Source organism: Trichomycterus rosablanca, chromosome 13 (assembly GCF_030014385.1).
Source record: "Trichomycterus rosablanca isolate fTriRos1 chromosome 13, fTriRos1.hap1, whole genome shotgun sequence".
NCBI classification, from domain to species: Eukaryota; Metazoa; Chordata; class Actinopteri; order Siluriformes; family Trichomycteridae; genus Trichomycterus; species Trichomycterus rosablanca.
This window is the reverse complement of record NC_086000.1, coordinates 37,378,815-37,394,014: the sequence shown is the minus strand read 5'-3', so window position 1 is coordinate 37,394,014 and position 15,200 is coordinate 37,378,815. Positions and strand designations below refer to the sequence as shown.

At 45.2% G+C, this 15,200-nt stretch overlaps 1 protein-coding gene across 1 annotated transcript in view; it reads left to right on the top strand.

Moving 5' to 3' along the window:
* The window catches only part of rab3gap2 (RAB3 GTPase activating protein subunit 2 (non-catalytic)), a 38,274-nt gene extending 28,727 nt beyond the window's left edge, over positions 1-9,547 (top strand). The window contains exons 28-35 of the mRNA XM_063006995.1: positions 1,120-1,190; positions 1,285-1,320; positions 1,410-1,484; positions 3,362-3,577; positions 4,193-4,282; positions 6,660-6,863; positions 7,825-7,989; positions 9,110-9,547. Of these exons, the coding sequence (XP_062863065.1) occupies positions 1,120-1,190; positions 1,285-1,320; positions 1,410-1,484; positions 3,362-3,577; positions 4,193-4,282; positions 6,660-6,863; positions 7,825-7,989; positions 9,110-9,259 (1,007 nt within the window). The 3' untranslated portion in view covers positions 9,260-9,547. The remainder of the gene's footprint in view (positions 1-1,119; positions 1,191-1,284; positions 1,321-1,409; positions 1,485-3,361; positions 3,578-4,192; positions 4,283-6,659; positions 6,864-7,824; positions 7,990-9,109) is intronic.
* Positions 9,548-15,200: the final 5,653 nt, after the last annotated feature.

Sequence of the window (15,200 nt, the reverse complement as noted above, 5' to 3'; positions counted from 1 at the left end):
ACATGGAGATGTAACAATATTATTTAACATACAGGGGAAAAGGGAGAACCTACTAATGCTCTTCCCGTGAGCTTCAGTATATACAGATAATGTTCATTTCTGTTAAAAATGTGACTAGATGAATATGTGAGGGTAACAGCAGAGTGGGGACATGAACAAATACTATTCTTCAGTGTTATAGGGGGTGTTTATGAACGTTTTAAATTATATACCCTACATTTGCATTTGGATCAATGTGCAGGACACTTTGCTCAATTAAAAATGCATTTTCATCTACATTTACACCGATCAGCCATAACATTAAAACCACCTCCTTGTTTCTACACTCACTGCCCATTTTATCAGCTCCACTTACCATATAGAAGCACTTTGTAGTTCTACAATTACTGACTGTAGTCCATCTGTTTCTCTACATACCTTTTTAACATGCTGTTCTTCAGTGATCAGGACCACCACAGGACCACCACAGAGCAGGTATTATTTAGGTGGTGGATGATTCTCAGCACTGCAGTGACACTGACATGGTGCTGGTGTGTTAGCGTGTGTTGTGCTGATATGAGTGGAGTTTTTAAACACCGTGTCCACTCACTGTCCACTCTATTACACACTCCTACCTAGTCGGTCCACCTTGTAGATGTAAAGTCAGAGACGATCGCTCATCTATCGCTGCTGTTTGAGTCGGTCATCTTCTAGACCTTCATCAGTGGTCACAGGACGCTGCACACGGGGCGCTGTCGGCTGGATGTTTTCGGTCGGTGGACGATTCTCGGTCCAGCAGTGACAGTGAGGTGTTTGAAAACTCCAGCAGCGCTGCTGTGTCTGATCCACTCATACCAGCACAACACACACCAACACACCACCACCATGTCAGTGTCACTGCAGTGCTGAGAATCATCCACCACCTAAATAATACCTGCTCTGTGGTGGTCCTGTGGGGGTCCTGACCATTAAAGAACAGCATGGAAGGGGGTAAGAAAGCATGCAGAGAAACAGATGGACTACAGTCAGTAATTGTAGAACTACAAAGTGCTTCTATATGGTAAGTGGAGCTGGGTACAGAAGTGGCACAGATTCGGTGTAATGGACTTGTTGATGATGATTTGTTTGCTTCTCTGGCAGGAATCTCTACGATGATGTGGAACACGTTTTTAGTGAAGCGTTTCTCCGCTGCTGCTTTCCTGATGGAAAAGGCGAGTGCTGGATTTTCTTTTTTACACACACAGTTCTGCACTTATGCTGCACAAATAAATAAATAATACTATGTGTGTGTGTGTGTGTGTTTAGGTTGGAAAGGCTCCCAAAGACAGGCTGTGCAGAAGGGTGAGTACCCCAGCAGACCCCTACAGTGACAGAATTGTGTATCCCCTCAGCATCAGTGTTTTATCATGTCCTCTGTTCCGTGTGTGTAGGACGTAGGAATGGGCGACGCACCCATGACCAGCTTCCTGGGCTCGTGTGTGCAGCTGCTCCAGGCTGTGATGGAGGTCTCTTCTACTTCTTTTTTCCATCTTTTCCCTCAGTTCATCAAAGTAAGATCCGTGCAGCAGAGGAATGCACGCTCGGCTTTGTGATGTGCATTACAGGGCGCAAACGGCAGCCGTGTGAATGAATGAACGTCAGTGCAGATAATAGATTACTTCAGTGACGTTGGATCAGGTTGATCAGCCAGTTTGGTCATATTTGTCTTCTTTAGTCTGTCACATGCCCAGAGATCTGGACACACATACAGATAATAAAAAACATCTCAGCTCTGCTACCTGTCGACTGGGCACCGTCCAGTTCCAGGCGTTCAGTCTGCTGGGTGGGAAAGACTGGACTAAGCGGTGGGGTTATCAACTCATGACGCCTGTACACTCCTGGAGGAGGGCAGAGATCAGGGCGTGGCTCTCCGTACGTGAAGCCGACCTCACGCACAAATCCACCGAAGTATGGGAGAATCGGCAGTGGATTGGTTACTCTAAATTTGGGGGGGAAAGGGGGGGGGGCATTGAAAGAACACATAAACATTCTCATGTTTGGATCCCAGCTGGAACAGCAGGAACAACCGGCAGACCTGAGGGTGGGAGGGATGTAGAATGGGTTTCTCACTGCTGCTGAAACTGCGGCCTCTACTGGCTGGCCGCGGCATCTGCGTGATGGGAGATGGATGATTAACAGAAAGTAGTGCGTGACTCTCCCGTACATGATATGGCTCTCTGTCAGACTCCACCTCCGGCGGGTGAAAAGAAGCAGCCAGTGTCTGCAGACTTGTAAGGGCTGGAACATAACAGTCTGCATCACTCAGGGCAAGGGTGCTGCTGCCGTCATGGAGGAAGTTTCAATTAGGAAATTTGGGTATGACAAAATAGATGGTAAAATGCAAAAAATAAATAAGCGGGTGGAGCAGCGGGATAATCCGCTAGCACACCAGCGCCGAGATTGTGAGCTCCCTGGTTCGAATCTCGGCTCTACTACCGGTCGTCTGGGCGCCGTCCAGCAGTTGATCGGCTAACGATTGGCTAATGCCTGCAGCAGACAAAAATTGGCGTCCAGTCTGCTGGGTGGGAAGGACCGGACTAAGGGGTGTGGTTATCAACGCTGTGTAAGAACCTTGGTTACACAGTGTGCCTGTACACTCCTGGAGGAGCACAGAGATCGGGGCGTGGCTCTCCGTACGCAAAGCCGACCTCACGCACAAATCCGCCCAAGTACGGGAGAATCGGTGGACTGCGCACACATCAGAGGGAGTGTGTGTCAGGCGAGTACACACCCTCCTTGCATCAGGTTGGCTACTCTAGCTGTGCTATCGACCTGGAACAGCAGGAACAACTGGCTGGTCGGCCTGAGGGAGGGAGGGAGAGAGGGAGGTCGAATGGGCTTCTCACTGCTGCTGAAACTGCGCCCTCTACTGGCTGGTCGAGGCTCCTTTATAAAGAGAGATGGATGATTAACAGCAAGTAGTGCGTGACTCTCCATACGCGATACGGCTCTCGGTCAGACTTCACCTCTGGCGGGTGAAAAGAAAGCAGCCGGTGTCTCCAGACTTCTAGGGGGAAGGGTGCTGCAGTCACGGAGGTTTCAATTAGGGAATTGGATAATAAATTGGATAAAACATAATAAAGGGGTATATTAAAGGGTATTTTCTTTAATTTCTCTGGTTAGCAAGCATGCATCTGTGTTGCATGTTTCAGTGTTGTTATGAATACGCTGAGCATGTGCATGGTAAACGTCCACCTATGACTGAGATTTGAACTCGGTCTGTCCTGGATGAAACAAGGTTCTGAAGTTGCCTGTCTTGATCAGCATGCATGAATTACTCATTTTAATTGGTCAGGAATGAGAAACCTTAGAGACGAGCTGTTAAATGGTGTGTTTGTGACAGGCGGACTCCGGGGTCGAGCAGGCGCCCGTGCCCGAAGTGTGCGTGGAAGAGGCGTGGGGTGGAGCCGAGGGCCCGGCTTCCATAGCGGAGCTAGCACTGCAGCAGAAGGCGGTGCACTACCCGCTGGTACAGCACCACTGTCTGCTGGCATCACTGCTGCACACCGCCATGAGCTTTTCACTCCGCATCAAGCCCCTCAGTCTGTTCGACACCAAGGTAACTTCACGGTTACTAGTAGGGATGTAACGATGCACCACAAGATAACCGATTCAAACGTTCCACGATTCAGATCGATTTGACATGTAAAATGAATCGATATTCACTTTAAACAGCAGAGGGCGCTGGCGCTATACACCTCGCCTGGTTGACGTCACTGGCACTATACGCCTGGTTGCCAGATTTGGGGGTTTTCAGCCAAATTGGGCTTAATTTAAAATTGTTTTGCATAGTTTGGGTGTTCATTATTTAGATAAATAAAAGATAATCACAAATACAGTATTTTATTGGTTTTTTTAAAAGCGAAATAATAAAAGGAAACTTTGTCATCATTTGTCTTCAATTTCTGTTAAAAAAATCGGGAAAAAATCGTATTGTGAACCCAGTATCGTGTATCGTTACATCCCTAGTTACTAGTAATATTACGAATCTACTATCATCACCTTTTTCTAAATTCACCCTGTGCAGCAGGGTTATTTATAAAATAAAAAAAACAGAAAAAAATGGGTTGCAAACGCCCCCTTGTGGAGGCTTTATGTTACATTTTGTAAACCACAGTGGGACTAAGATTCATTGTTTGTGTTGCCTGGGTCTGTTTTTGTCTGTTTTTTATAGGGAAAAAATGCGTTCTTTAGAGAACTGACGTCCATCCAGCTGCTGCCTAGTGGAGATATGGAATCCAGTCTGGTGGCTCAAAGACAGGAAGTAAGCTTTTTAAGCTCCTTTTTAAAAAAAATTTTGGCTTGACAGACACAGATTGACGTCAGCCGGACTGCAAATGAAAAATTAAATATGTCAATATATGTACATTTGTATAAAAAATAACTTGACCACAGGATAAACATGCAGATTAGGGTTGGGCGATATTGCCGATTTTCATACCGCCATACCGTCTTCAAAAAATACCGCGGTATACGGTATTACCGCGCAGGCGCGTAGGGGGCGTGTCTGTCTGTTAGTGATGGGTCGTTCGCGAACCATCCGATTCTATTGAACGGCTCTTTGAAATGAACCAAAGGAACCCGAGTCGCGCCTCTGGGAGCTGTTATATAGGGTGTGTTCGAAAAGCTAGGGAGCTCTCTACATATATTTTTATTTTATAATGACTGATTAATTCCGTCTACTGATGCGAAGCGGAGTGGGTGAAATACAGCCGATTAGAAGTGCGCAGTTATCACGGGGAGCGACACACACACACACACACACACACACACACACAGATAAAGAGAGCGCTAGTAGTATTATGACAAATAATTGAGAAAAAACTCGTTTAATGATGTTAAATCTGATTGGTTCATGGCGTGTATGTTTTAAAGCAGAAACAAACACATCTCTGCACAAGAGAGGATTTTTATGAAACTTAATGCAGTGCAACCAGTCTGTCTCTTTCCTGTAGTTTCCTTTTAAAATCAATCTTTTTTCTCATTGAAGTGTTGTTTGAATTATGCCTACATTTAAGGCAAGGTAGCAAAATGTTCATGATCGTTCATCATCGATATTAATATCGGGGCTGTCTTATACTAAGCTAACAGTTAGCATTTTGCCAGTCAAACCAATGGGATGGGATAGCACAGTGCGCAAGCATGTCAACTCACAAGCTGGATTTTGCAAATAAAAACACGTGTGCAAGTTTATACAAGTTCAATAATCATTTATTTACGTTTGAAAATAATTCCGTTTCTCCGCACCGTCAGCCATGTTTTAAGCCGAGGACGCTTCCGATGCTCACTCGTTCTTGAAATGTTAAGATACCGAACTACAGCTTATTAAGGCGTCTAAGGTTTCAAACAGCCTCCTTCTCGATGACGTAAAACGCGTCTATGTAGAGCGCGCACTAGTTTTTGTGTTATCACCTCAGTGATCACCTCCACAACCAATCAGCGAGCTCCAACCGCCTACCCCTCCCACCCCTCCCTTACTGTGGATGCGCGCATGTCCTAAAGTCTCCGTTTTTAAGGTAAACCCGAAGCAGAAATTTGGCGCTTCACATTTTTTAAAAATACCGTCACCATTTTTAAATACCGCGGTATACCGTCATACCGCCCAACCCTAATGCAGATCCACCTTGAAAGTAATAAAAATGGGGCAGCATGTAGCAAGAAGGTCCTGGGTTTGATTTGATCCCAGGAGTGTCGTAGGAAAATACAATCAGATTATCAAAGATTACAGTTGACTGGATTGGAGAGTTTATTGGCACGACGCCTGTAGGGATCCTACTGCAGTGTATTAGCTGAAGAACAAAGAACAGAACTGTGGGCCTCCCTTTATACTGCTCCAGTCACCTTACAGTTTCAGCACTTCCTCTTAAGCTATGCCAAGTTCACACTACATGACTTTTCAAGTGGTCAGGTCGCTGTACAGTTCTCACTACACGACTGGATCTCTTGTAATCGGGAGTCTTTCAAGTTAGTGTGGCTTTCACACTACACGACTGATCGGCGATAGGGGGTCACACACTACACGATCCATCACCAACTGGAATCACAGGCGAGCTTCTCTGGTTCTGTCACGAAAACACACGTGAGAAGTGACGAGGGGTTTAATGATACCACGACCAAAAATGCACGTCAACAAGTAGCGAGCGATCAGAGTTTGTGCGCTGATGTGCAGCGTAAAATCAAAGAGGAAAAATAGGAACAGCATGAATTGTTTTATAGTGAATTGGAAGTTAATACATTTTTCTTGCAAATGATGTTGGTGTTATATTTTGTAGAGAACGATAAGGTCAGAAATACTGTAAAACTTGTGTGTGTGCTGATGTATTCTGATATAAACTATATTACGCCCCTGTTCCACCTTTTTACACTCCTCCTCTGCGTTTCTCCTCACCCCGTATCTTGCGTTCTCATTGGCTGTTCGACATAGCACTCATTGCCAGTCGGGCAACTCAGATCCAGCTATTCGACAAGGTGAATATCTCTCTTCGGTCGAGTCGCTCGGATCGAGTTGTTGAGTAGTTCACACATAGCGATCGAGAGCCGAGTTTCGATCGCCGAGCAGTCGCCGAGTGTCTGCATGAGTCTCCTCCCACAGTACAAAGATATGTAAGAATGTGCGTGTGTGCGTGTGTGTGTGTGTGTAGTTTCTGCAGAGCGTACTGACGGCGTGGGTGAAGACCGTGGCCGAGCAGGACGAGAGCGCCGGGTCCGTCAGAGCAGTGATGGAGCAGTCGTGGCCCGAGACGTGTATGGAGTTAGCTACACTGCTGCAGCTCAACACTGATATACTGTGCAGGCACCTGGTGTGTGAGCTCTATAACCAGGGGCTGGACCTGCGTGCTGAGGAGGTAACATCTGGATGCATGTGGTATCGTGTGCCACACTCGTTGTTATTATGGGGTATCAGTTAGGGATGCACATTGGCTCACCATATACCAAAATAACAAAATTGATTGAGATCCTGGATACTTGGTAGAACTCATAGAAATCATTCTTAGGGTGAGTAGAGCTTTGAGCTTTGCTTACCATGAGGCCGGGCGCACACCAGCGCTGAGATTCTGACCGGTCGGCTAAACGCCCTCTAGCAGGCCCAGTTGGCTTCCGGTCTGCTGGGTGAGAAAGACAGGACTAAGGTGTGTGGTTATCAATGCCGTGTAAGGACCTTGGTTGCCCAGGGCACCTGTACAAGACGCGAAGGTGCGCAGAGGTCTGGGCGTGGCTCTCCGTATGCGAATCCACCGAAGTATGGGTAAATAAGAAGGGATCGGTGGACTGCGCACACGTCGGATGGAGTGTGTGTCGGGTAGGGATGTAACGGTGCACCGGAAAACAGTTAAAAATCGGTGCGCATGTGCCGCGATTTGAATCGGTTAATCATTTAAGATGAATCGATATTCACTTTAAACAGCAGAGGGCGCTGGTGCTGTATATTTCATTACAGTATAAGGGAAATGTGTAGCATTTATTTTGCATAGTTTGGACCTATCTAATAAATAAAAGGACATTCATTATTTAGATGACTTAAATATAAACACAAATACAGTATTTTATTTTAAATAGAAGTAATAAAAGGAAACGCCATAATTTGTCTTCAATTTCATTTAGTTTAAAAAAAAAAAATGTGTCGGGTGAATATACACTTTTCTTGGATGCTGTTGTGGTCCCCAGTAGCAGCAAGGGGGTAAAATGCATAAAAAGATAATCAAAACAAAACGACCATGAAACTAATAATTATTAGAAATTCTGAATGATGCTCATATACCCAACACATTCTCTCTCTCTCTCTCTCTCTCTCTCTGTGTGTATCAGGTGATGTTGGAGGTCGAGGACAAGGACGTTCTGGGTTCTCAGCTCTTGGTCCTGATCGGTCAGAGACTGGCCTACTCTCTCTTCCACTCCCAGTCTCAGACCAAATCCACCATGGAGCTCCTCGCTCGGCTTCCCCCCACCCTCTGTACCTGGCTTAAAGCTATGGTGAGTACTCGGACAGTACTCGGACACTCGGGCTTCGTCTGGTTACTGGTTACTCGGTGATCTTGACCGAGTTTGCTGGAAAGCGTAGACTCGGTTCTTCAGTGATTGGAAATAAATTTGATTCCTTTTGCATTCAAGTTTGTTGCTGCTCCTCTTACATGACACTTCAGACAGTGCTGAGTTGTGTGTGTGTGTGTGTGTGTGTGTGTGTGTGTGTGTGTGTGTGTGTGTGTGTGAGAAAATCTGCGTGAATTTTTTCTTCTGGTTTTAAGTGTGTAGAGATTTATTTACATTTTCAGCATTTAGCGGACGCTTTTATCCAAAGTAACTTACAGTACTGTGACAGTATACAGTCTGAGCAACTGAGGGTTAAGGACCTCGCTCAAGGGCCCAACAGCAGCAGCCTGGCAGTGGTGGGGCTCGAACCAGCGACCTTCTGCTTACTAGTCCAGTACCTTAATCACTAGGCTACAACTGCCCCTTATAAATTGATCCATTTTACATTTAATTTCCATGTTTTATGTTTAGCACTTCATCCTTGTCAGGGTCGCAGTGGGTCCGGCTTCCTGTGAATCACTGGGCACAATGCAGTAACACACCCTGGACAGGGCACCGATCCATCACAGGGCCTCGGCCGCCCTTTCCCGTCCTCAGACATCGCCAATCATGTCTGTATGTAGATGCCTGACTGGTCGATAGCACCACTGAGGATTCAAACCCTGGATAAGAAGTACATCCCTATATAAGAACATTGATTGATTTTGATGGATTTGATGCGATACTAAAAATATGACTTAGTAGTCATGAATATTAGCTGCAACTATTCTAGGTATCGCATTCGATCACGAGATGCTTGTACACGTCTAGCTTGCTTTCCTAAACGCTCAGAATTATACATCGAATACAAACCAGTATTTATATTTGGGGAATTTGCTGTAAATCCTCTAACAGTGTATGTTCTTCTGTTGTTTTGCTATTTGATTTATGGGACTGTAGAGGTTTAGCACTTGTTTTGCATGATTTTCCACGTATGTGGTTCAGCCACGCTGGATCCTAGATCGCAGACCGTAAACCTGGCCGACCACGCTTACGTTTGGTGTGTTCCCTCCTGTTCCTCCAGGACCCGAGCGAGCTCCGCTGTCCCTCGGCGCCTCTGCAGCAGATCAGCCGCCTGGTGAGTCGAGTGATCGAGATGCTGCCCGAGAGACACGCCCAGTACACCATGGCTCTGCACCTACTGGAGATGGTGGATACGTTACAGGAGGACTGAGAGACAGCGAGAGGGAGGGAGGGTACTGATAGGAATGAGATACAGAGCGACTAAAGGAGTCACTGTGTAAGAACAGCCGATGAGACTGAGGCACGTATTTAGGATTTCATTCGGTATTTTACTTGGGGTGTTTAATTAATACCATTAATATATTAGCACCCTAAAAGTGCTAGATTAGGAGTGATCGCTTATACAAACTAAAGTGATTGACTCGGAATTAGATTTCAAGACAAACCTTGCAAATGTAAGCCGATCGTGAATAAAATTTTTAAATGAAGCGACTTATAATTACGACTAAATACAATTCAGGCCCAGCAGTGGCGACTTAGAGGTGGTGGGGCTTAAACCAGGGACCTTCTGACCACTAGTCCAGTACCCTAACCCCTGAGCTACCACTGTCCTATACAAAAGGAGCAACAGCTCGGCTTCCCTTTAATCAAACCCCAGACAGCCACCCCTCCTTCCTCAGATATATTCAATAATGTCTGTGTGTAAATGCCCAACTGGTACAGTGGTAGTGGGGTAGCCTAATTTACTGCCCTTCCACCCAAGTGCCAAGTAGCTTTTACCCAAAGCGACTTATAATTACGAGTAAATACAATTCAGGCCCAACAGTGGCGGCTTAGTGGTGGTGGGGCTTGAACCAGGGACCTTCTGACCACTAGTCCAGTACCCTAACCCACTGTCCTGTACAAAAGGAGGGTTGTGAATCACAACAGCTTGGTTTGCCTTTAATCACTGGGCACAATTCAGTACCAAACCCCAGACAGGACGCCAATCCATCACCCCTCCCTTCTCACATATACTCAATAATGTCCGTGTGTAAATGCCCAACTGGCACAGTGTTACCCAAATGCCAAGTAGCTTTTACCCAAAGAGACTTATAATTACGACTAAATACAATTCAGGCCCAAGAGTGGGACTAAATGGTGGTGCAGCTTGAACCAGGGACCTTCTGACCACTAGTCCAGTACCCTAACCCCTGAGCTACCTGTTCTATACAACAGGAGGGTTGTGAATCATTAAGATTCAGTCACAGCAGAAATTAAACGTACATTTATTGATCCAAAACATGAATCCATCATTAATTAGTTTTATTTAAATACGGGAAGCGGTTTAGACGGTGTTAGACTGTCACAAGACAGAGCATTCAAAGGAAGCCTGATAACGTTGGATTCATATACAGTAAGTACAGGGAAAGTACTTTCGAGTAAGTACTCGAAAGAGGCCACGAATATTCTGTTTAACTCCCGTTAGGATGAAGCAATCCGAACCAAAAACATACCCTACATACCTTGACGTATGTGTACTCGATTGCCTCACACGCCAGACACATTTGGACACGGCGCTTCGTGTCCCTGAACGTATCGGCGAGCATATCGGGGGGGAATAGCAGCGAATAGCAGTGCGAGGCTCGTTCCGAGAGACTTTTCGATTAAACGAACTGGTGACCCAAAAGGTCGGCACCACGAAGACTATGACTATCCCTCGAGTCCGAGTCCGATCCGATCCTGGCCGCGCAGACTTTGCCGCAGTGTGGGCAGCTCAGTCCCTCCACTCGCTGCCTGCCCGAACCGTCCCGTCCCATCAGCATTATTCCTCAACCCCGTGCAGGCGCCATCAATCAGCCAGCAGAGGTCGTAATTGCACCAGTTCTGAGGACCCATGATCCGGCTTGGCCCTAACCCTATGAACAACAGGCCAATCGTTGTTCATGCAGCCGCCCAGCCCGGCCGGATGGCAGAGCTGAGATTCAATACGATGTATTCGAAATCCCAACTCTGGCGTGCTGGCGTATCCGTCCCATCCTTAACGAGAGACCTCCACGTGGCCCTCTCCTGCGCAACCTTGATGTTGTAACTCTTGAGTGTCGACTTGACACTGTACACCACCATCCTGATGAGAAGTCCAGTGACTGATGAAGGGGTATCAGTCCGACGCAGGGGCATCCTGGCTCGTCCGATGCTCCATATCCTGAGGAGAACGGCTTCATCCTAGCGAGGGTTATTACAGAATATTCGGGGAGTGAATCTCACTGTATAAACCTGTAAATATATACACTGTGTTCCAAATTATTATGCAAAAAGTGTTTAGGAGTGATAAGGTAAGAATTTTTTTGTTTGTCAGTTAAACTCATTGATGGTGATGTGTGTCAGGGCTCTTTATATCACTGAAAGCAATTGCAGACACCTGTGCTAATTAGTTTGGCAGGTGTGTCCAATTAAAGGCAAGACTACTTAAGAAGGCTGTCCCACATTATTAAGCAGCCTACATTTTCAGCCAAAATGGGAAAGAAAAAGGATGTGTCGGCTGCTGAGAAGCAACAAATTGTGGAGTGTTTAGGTCAAGGCATGACTACAATCAACATTGCCAAGACACTTCATCGTGATCATCGCACAATCAAGAAGTATGTAGCTGATTCAGAGCACACACGTGTGCGTGCTGATAAGGGAAAATTGAGGACTCTTTCCAACAGGCAATTACGTCAGGTTAAAAGAGCAGCTGCAAAAATGCCTCGTCATAGCAGCAGACAAGTTTTTGAAACTGCTGGTGCCTCCAACGTCCCCCGAACAACAAGATGCAGGGTCCTTCAGAGGTTTGCAGCTGTGCGTAAGCCATCCTGTCGACCTCCTCTATCCACTGCACACAAGCAGAAACGGCTCCAGTGGGCCAAACGATACATGAAGACTGACTTCAAAACTGTTTTGTTCACCGATGAGTGCCGTGCAACGCTCGATGGTCCAGACGGATGGAGTGGAGGATGGCTGGTTGATGGACACCCCATGCAAACAAGGCTACGGCGCCAACAAGGAGGAGGTGGAGTAATGTTTTGGGCTGGAATCATGGGGAGAGAGATTGTCGGCCCCTTTAGGATCCCTGAAGGGGTAAAGATGACCTCCATAATGTATGTGGAGTTTCTCAAACAGCACTTCCTGCCATGGTTTAAGAAGAAGAACCGTGCATTCCGCAGCAAGATCATTTTCATGCATGATAATGCACCGTCTCATGCTGCAAAGAACACATCTGCATCTCTGGCTGCTATGGGCATAAAAGGGGACAAACTTATGGTGTGGCCCCCATGCTCCCCTGACCTCAACCCCATTGAGAACCTCTGGAGCATCATCAAAAGGAGTGTCTATGATGGCGGGAGGCAGTTCACATCTAAGCAACAGCTCTGGGAGGGTATTCTGTCCTCATGCAAAACAATTGAAGCAGATACCATCCAAAACCTGACAAATTCAATGGACGAGAGAGTTCAGAAGCTCCTTTCGAACAAGGGGTCCTATGTGCAAATGTAACATCACCTAGAATAAAGTTTTGACTTGAAAACTGTTTGATTTCAGTTTGTAATAACCTGCTAATGCTTATAATTTCACAAATGACCATTTTTTTGTTCTTTATAAAAATGAAAAGGTTGAAAACTCTGCTGTGCATAATAATTTGGAACATGCATTTTAAGTGCATTTTGAGTGTTTTATTTTTTTTTAAATATACTGTTATCATTGGCAGTTTGTTCAAAAACCTTTCAATTGTACTCTAATAGTTGATGACTGGAAAATTACAATGACTGCAATTCATATAGGTAATTTTGGAAAATCTGAGAAAATATTATTTGCATAATAATTTGGAACACAGTGTAATAACAGACTCGTACGTCTCTGATGAGCGCAGGAACACAGATCGATACTCGGGCAGATTTCTGATGTGTGTCATTATACAGAACCAAAGGCAAAGGTAATGCAGACCCGGGGCTGGTGAGTGACGCAGCGTTCAGTTTATAGTCAGCAGGCTGTCTGCACTGGTCAGGTGTGACGTTTATTACATTTGCAGCATTTAGCAGAAGCTTTTATCCAAAGCGAGGGTTAAAGTCCTTGCTCAGGGGCCCAACAGTGGCTACTCATTCTCACAACTGCTGCAATTACACCCTCTGCTGGCTGATCGATGGCGCTGCACAGAGACGGGGGATGATGGAGATCTGTGTGTGACTCTCCATATAAACCCAGTCTGTTGCAGGTGAAAAAAAGCGGTCGGTACTGCACACGTGTCGGAGGGGGTCAGGAGTTGAGGTGAAATACGATTGGGAAATTGGATATGAATTGAATTAGGGGCCTTGCTCAGGGGTCTAACGGTGGCAACTTGATGGCGGATGGTTTTGAACTGGCAACCTTTTGCTTACTAGTCCAGCTTCTTAACCACTAAGGGTTCTGGTCTTCAGAAGAATATGATAGATCAGTGTTTGCAGTTCTATGCATTAATCATGGGTGACGTTTTGGAGTCTCAGTGCTGCATTACTCCACCATACACACACTTATTATTCTAGTTTGAATTAAACATCAGACCTTTATTGTAAACACAGGCCTTTGTCTTTCCTTGTCTTTTTTTTTTTTTATGATAAATATAAAAGAACACTTTGTATGTAATCTTTAATCTGAGGCATCTCGGGTACGACGCCATGCTAGTGCCAATGTGTGTGTGTGTGTGTGTGTGTGTGTGTCATTATGCTGTAATATAAATCTGTAATTAACGTGTCTTTATGCAGAACTCAGTTAGTTAAGCTCTTATCATGCAGAATTAGAAGCTTTACGCTCACAGTTCCACACCGGTGCTGCTGCTGCTGTTTCTTATTGTACAGAGTCGGATTAAAGAAAGTAAGAAGTTAAAGCTGCAGTGTGTAACGTTATTGGTGGAAATGTAAAGACGCTTTGGGAGCCTGTAATAAATATGGTGTTTATTATCACTCAGAAAAAGCCTTAAATATACATTTGAAGTTAAAAGTGTCAAATGTTGTTTTTGTTGTTTTATGTGATCATGGAAGATACCACAACCTTCAGCACTACATACTGTACATTCAGATTGACTTACCAATGATCACAAAATCTTTGTTCTTGGGTCGCTTACAATACCATGTGAGTTGAATATTTGCAGTTCGAATTCATTGCTTCGGGTCTCGTTCCGTCAGGAGTTTGAATCTCAGCCCTGGGATGAATGGAGATGGGTTTGTGACTCCGTGCGCGATACGGATCTCCATATGAACCCACCTGCAGATGAAAAGAAGTGGTCGGTACTGCACACGTGTTGGAGGGTGTCCTCGGTCAGTACATTGACGTCAGTCGGTTCTGGGAGTGGCGTCAAGTTTTAAAGACGTTGAGTTTCGAGGTATTTTTTCCCCATAAGGATGTTTGGGGAACCTGTTAATGCGTCCATGGTCCCGTGGAGCTGCAGATATTTTAGTCTCATGTAAAATAATGAGGTTGTTTTTGACACTTAAACACTGAAAATAACACAAATAAAATATAAACACACTGAAATACAATTACTAACAGTTACACATCAATAAAAATACAATAAAAGCTGCACTTTAGTTTTACTTCTTTATTGTTTCCTGACGCTTCTTAATGGTGGAGATGTGATTAGTGGAGGAACTTATGAGCAGTAATAATGAAGAGAAGTTTAGTGCTCCTGTCTCCTTCTTTTACTACATTAAACCACGTTAAGCTTTATTTTCAACCAGAAGCGTTTTAGACTCTGGGAGAAGCTGATTCTGATTCTCACCGTTTCTCAGAAGCTGGAGCTGTAACACAAGTTTAAAAGTGAAACAGGGAGGAGAATCCAGATAAACACAGATACATGTGGAGCTGTAACCCTGGATCTGCACCTTATTCCACACTGATGCAGATTCAGCGACAGTCATGCACACGTCGAGTTTAAGGGTAGAAATTTCACCAAAAATTTTGAGTTTAGGGGGCGTTGAGTTACAAGGTACCTCGGTACAGCCTTTAAAGTCTGATAATTGTGTCGTGCTAGCTGTTTGGTTTGGTTCATTCTCTTGGATTAATGAATACAAATGAATAAAAATAAATCCTGTCCTTCAATCCTAAAGGGAACAAATGTTCTACATCTTGTAGTTAAAGTAAACCCTTATAGACCAGGTTCCTGAGCG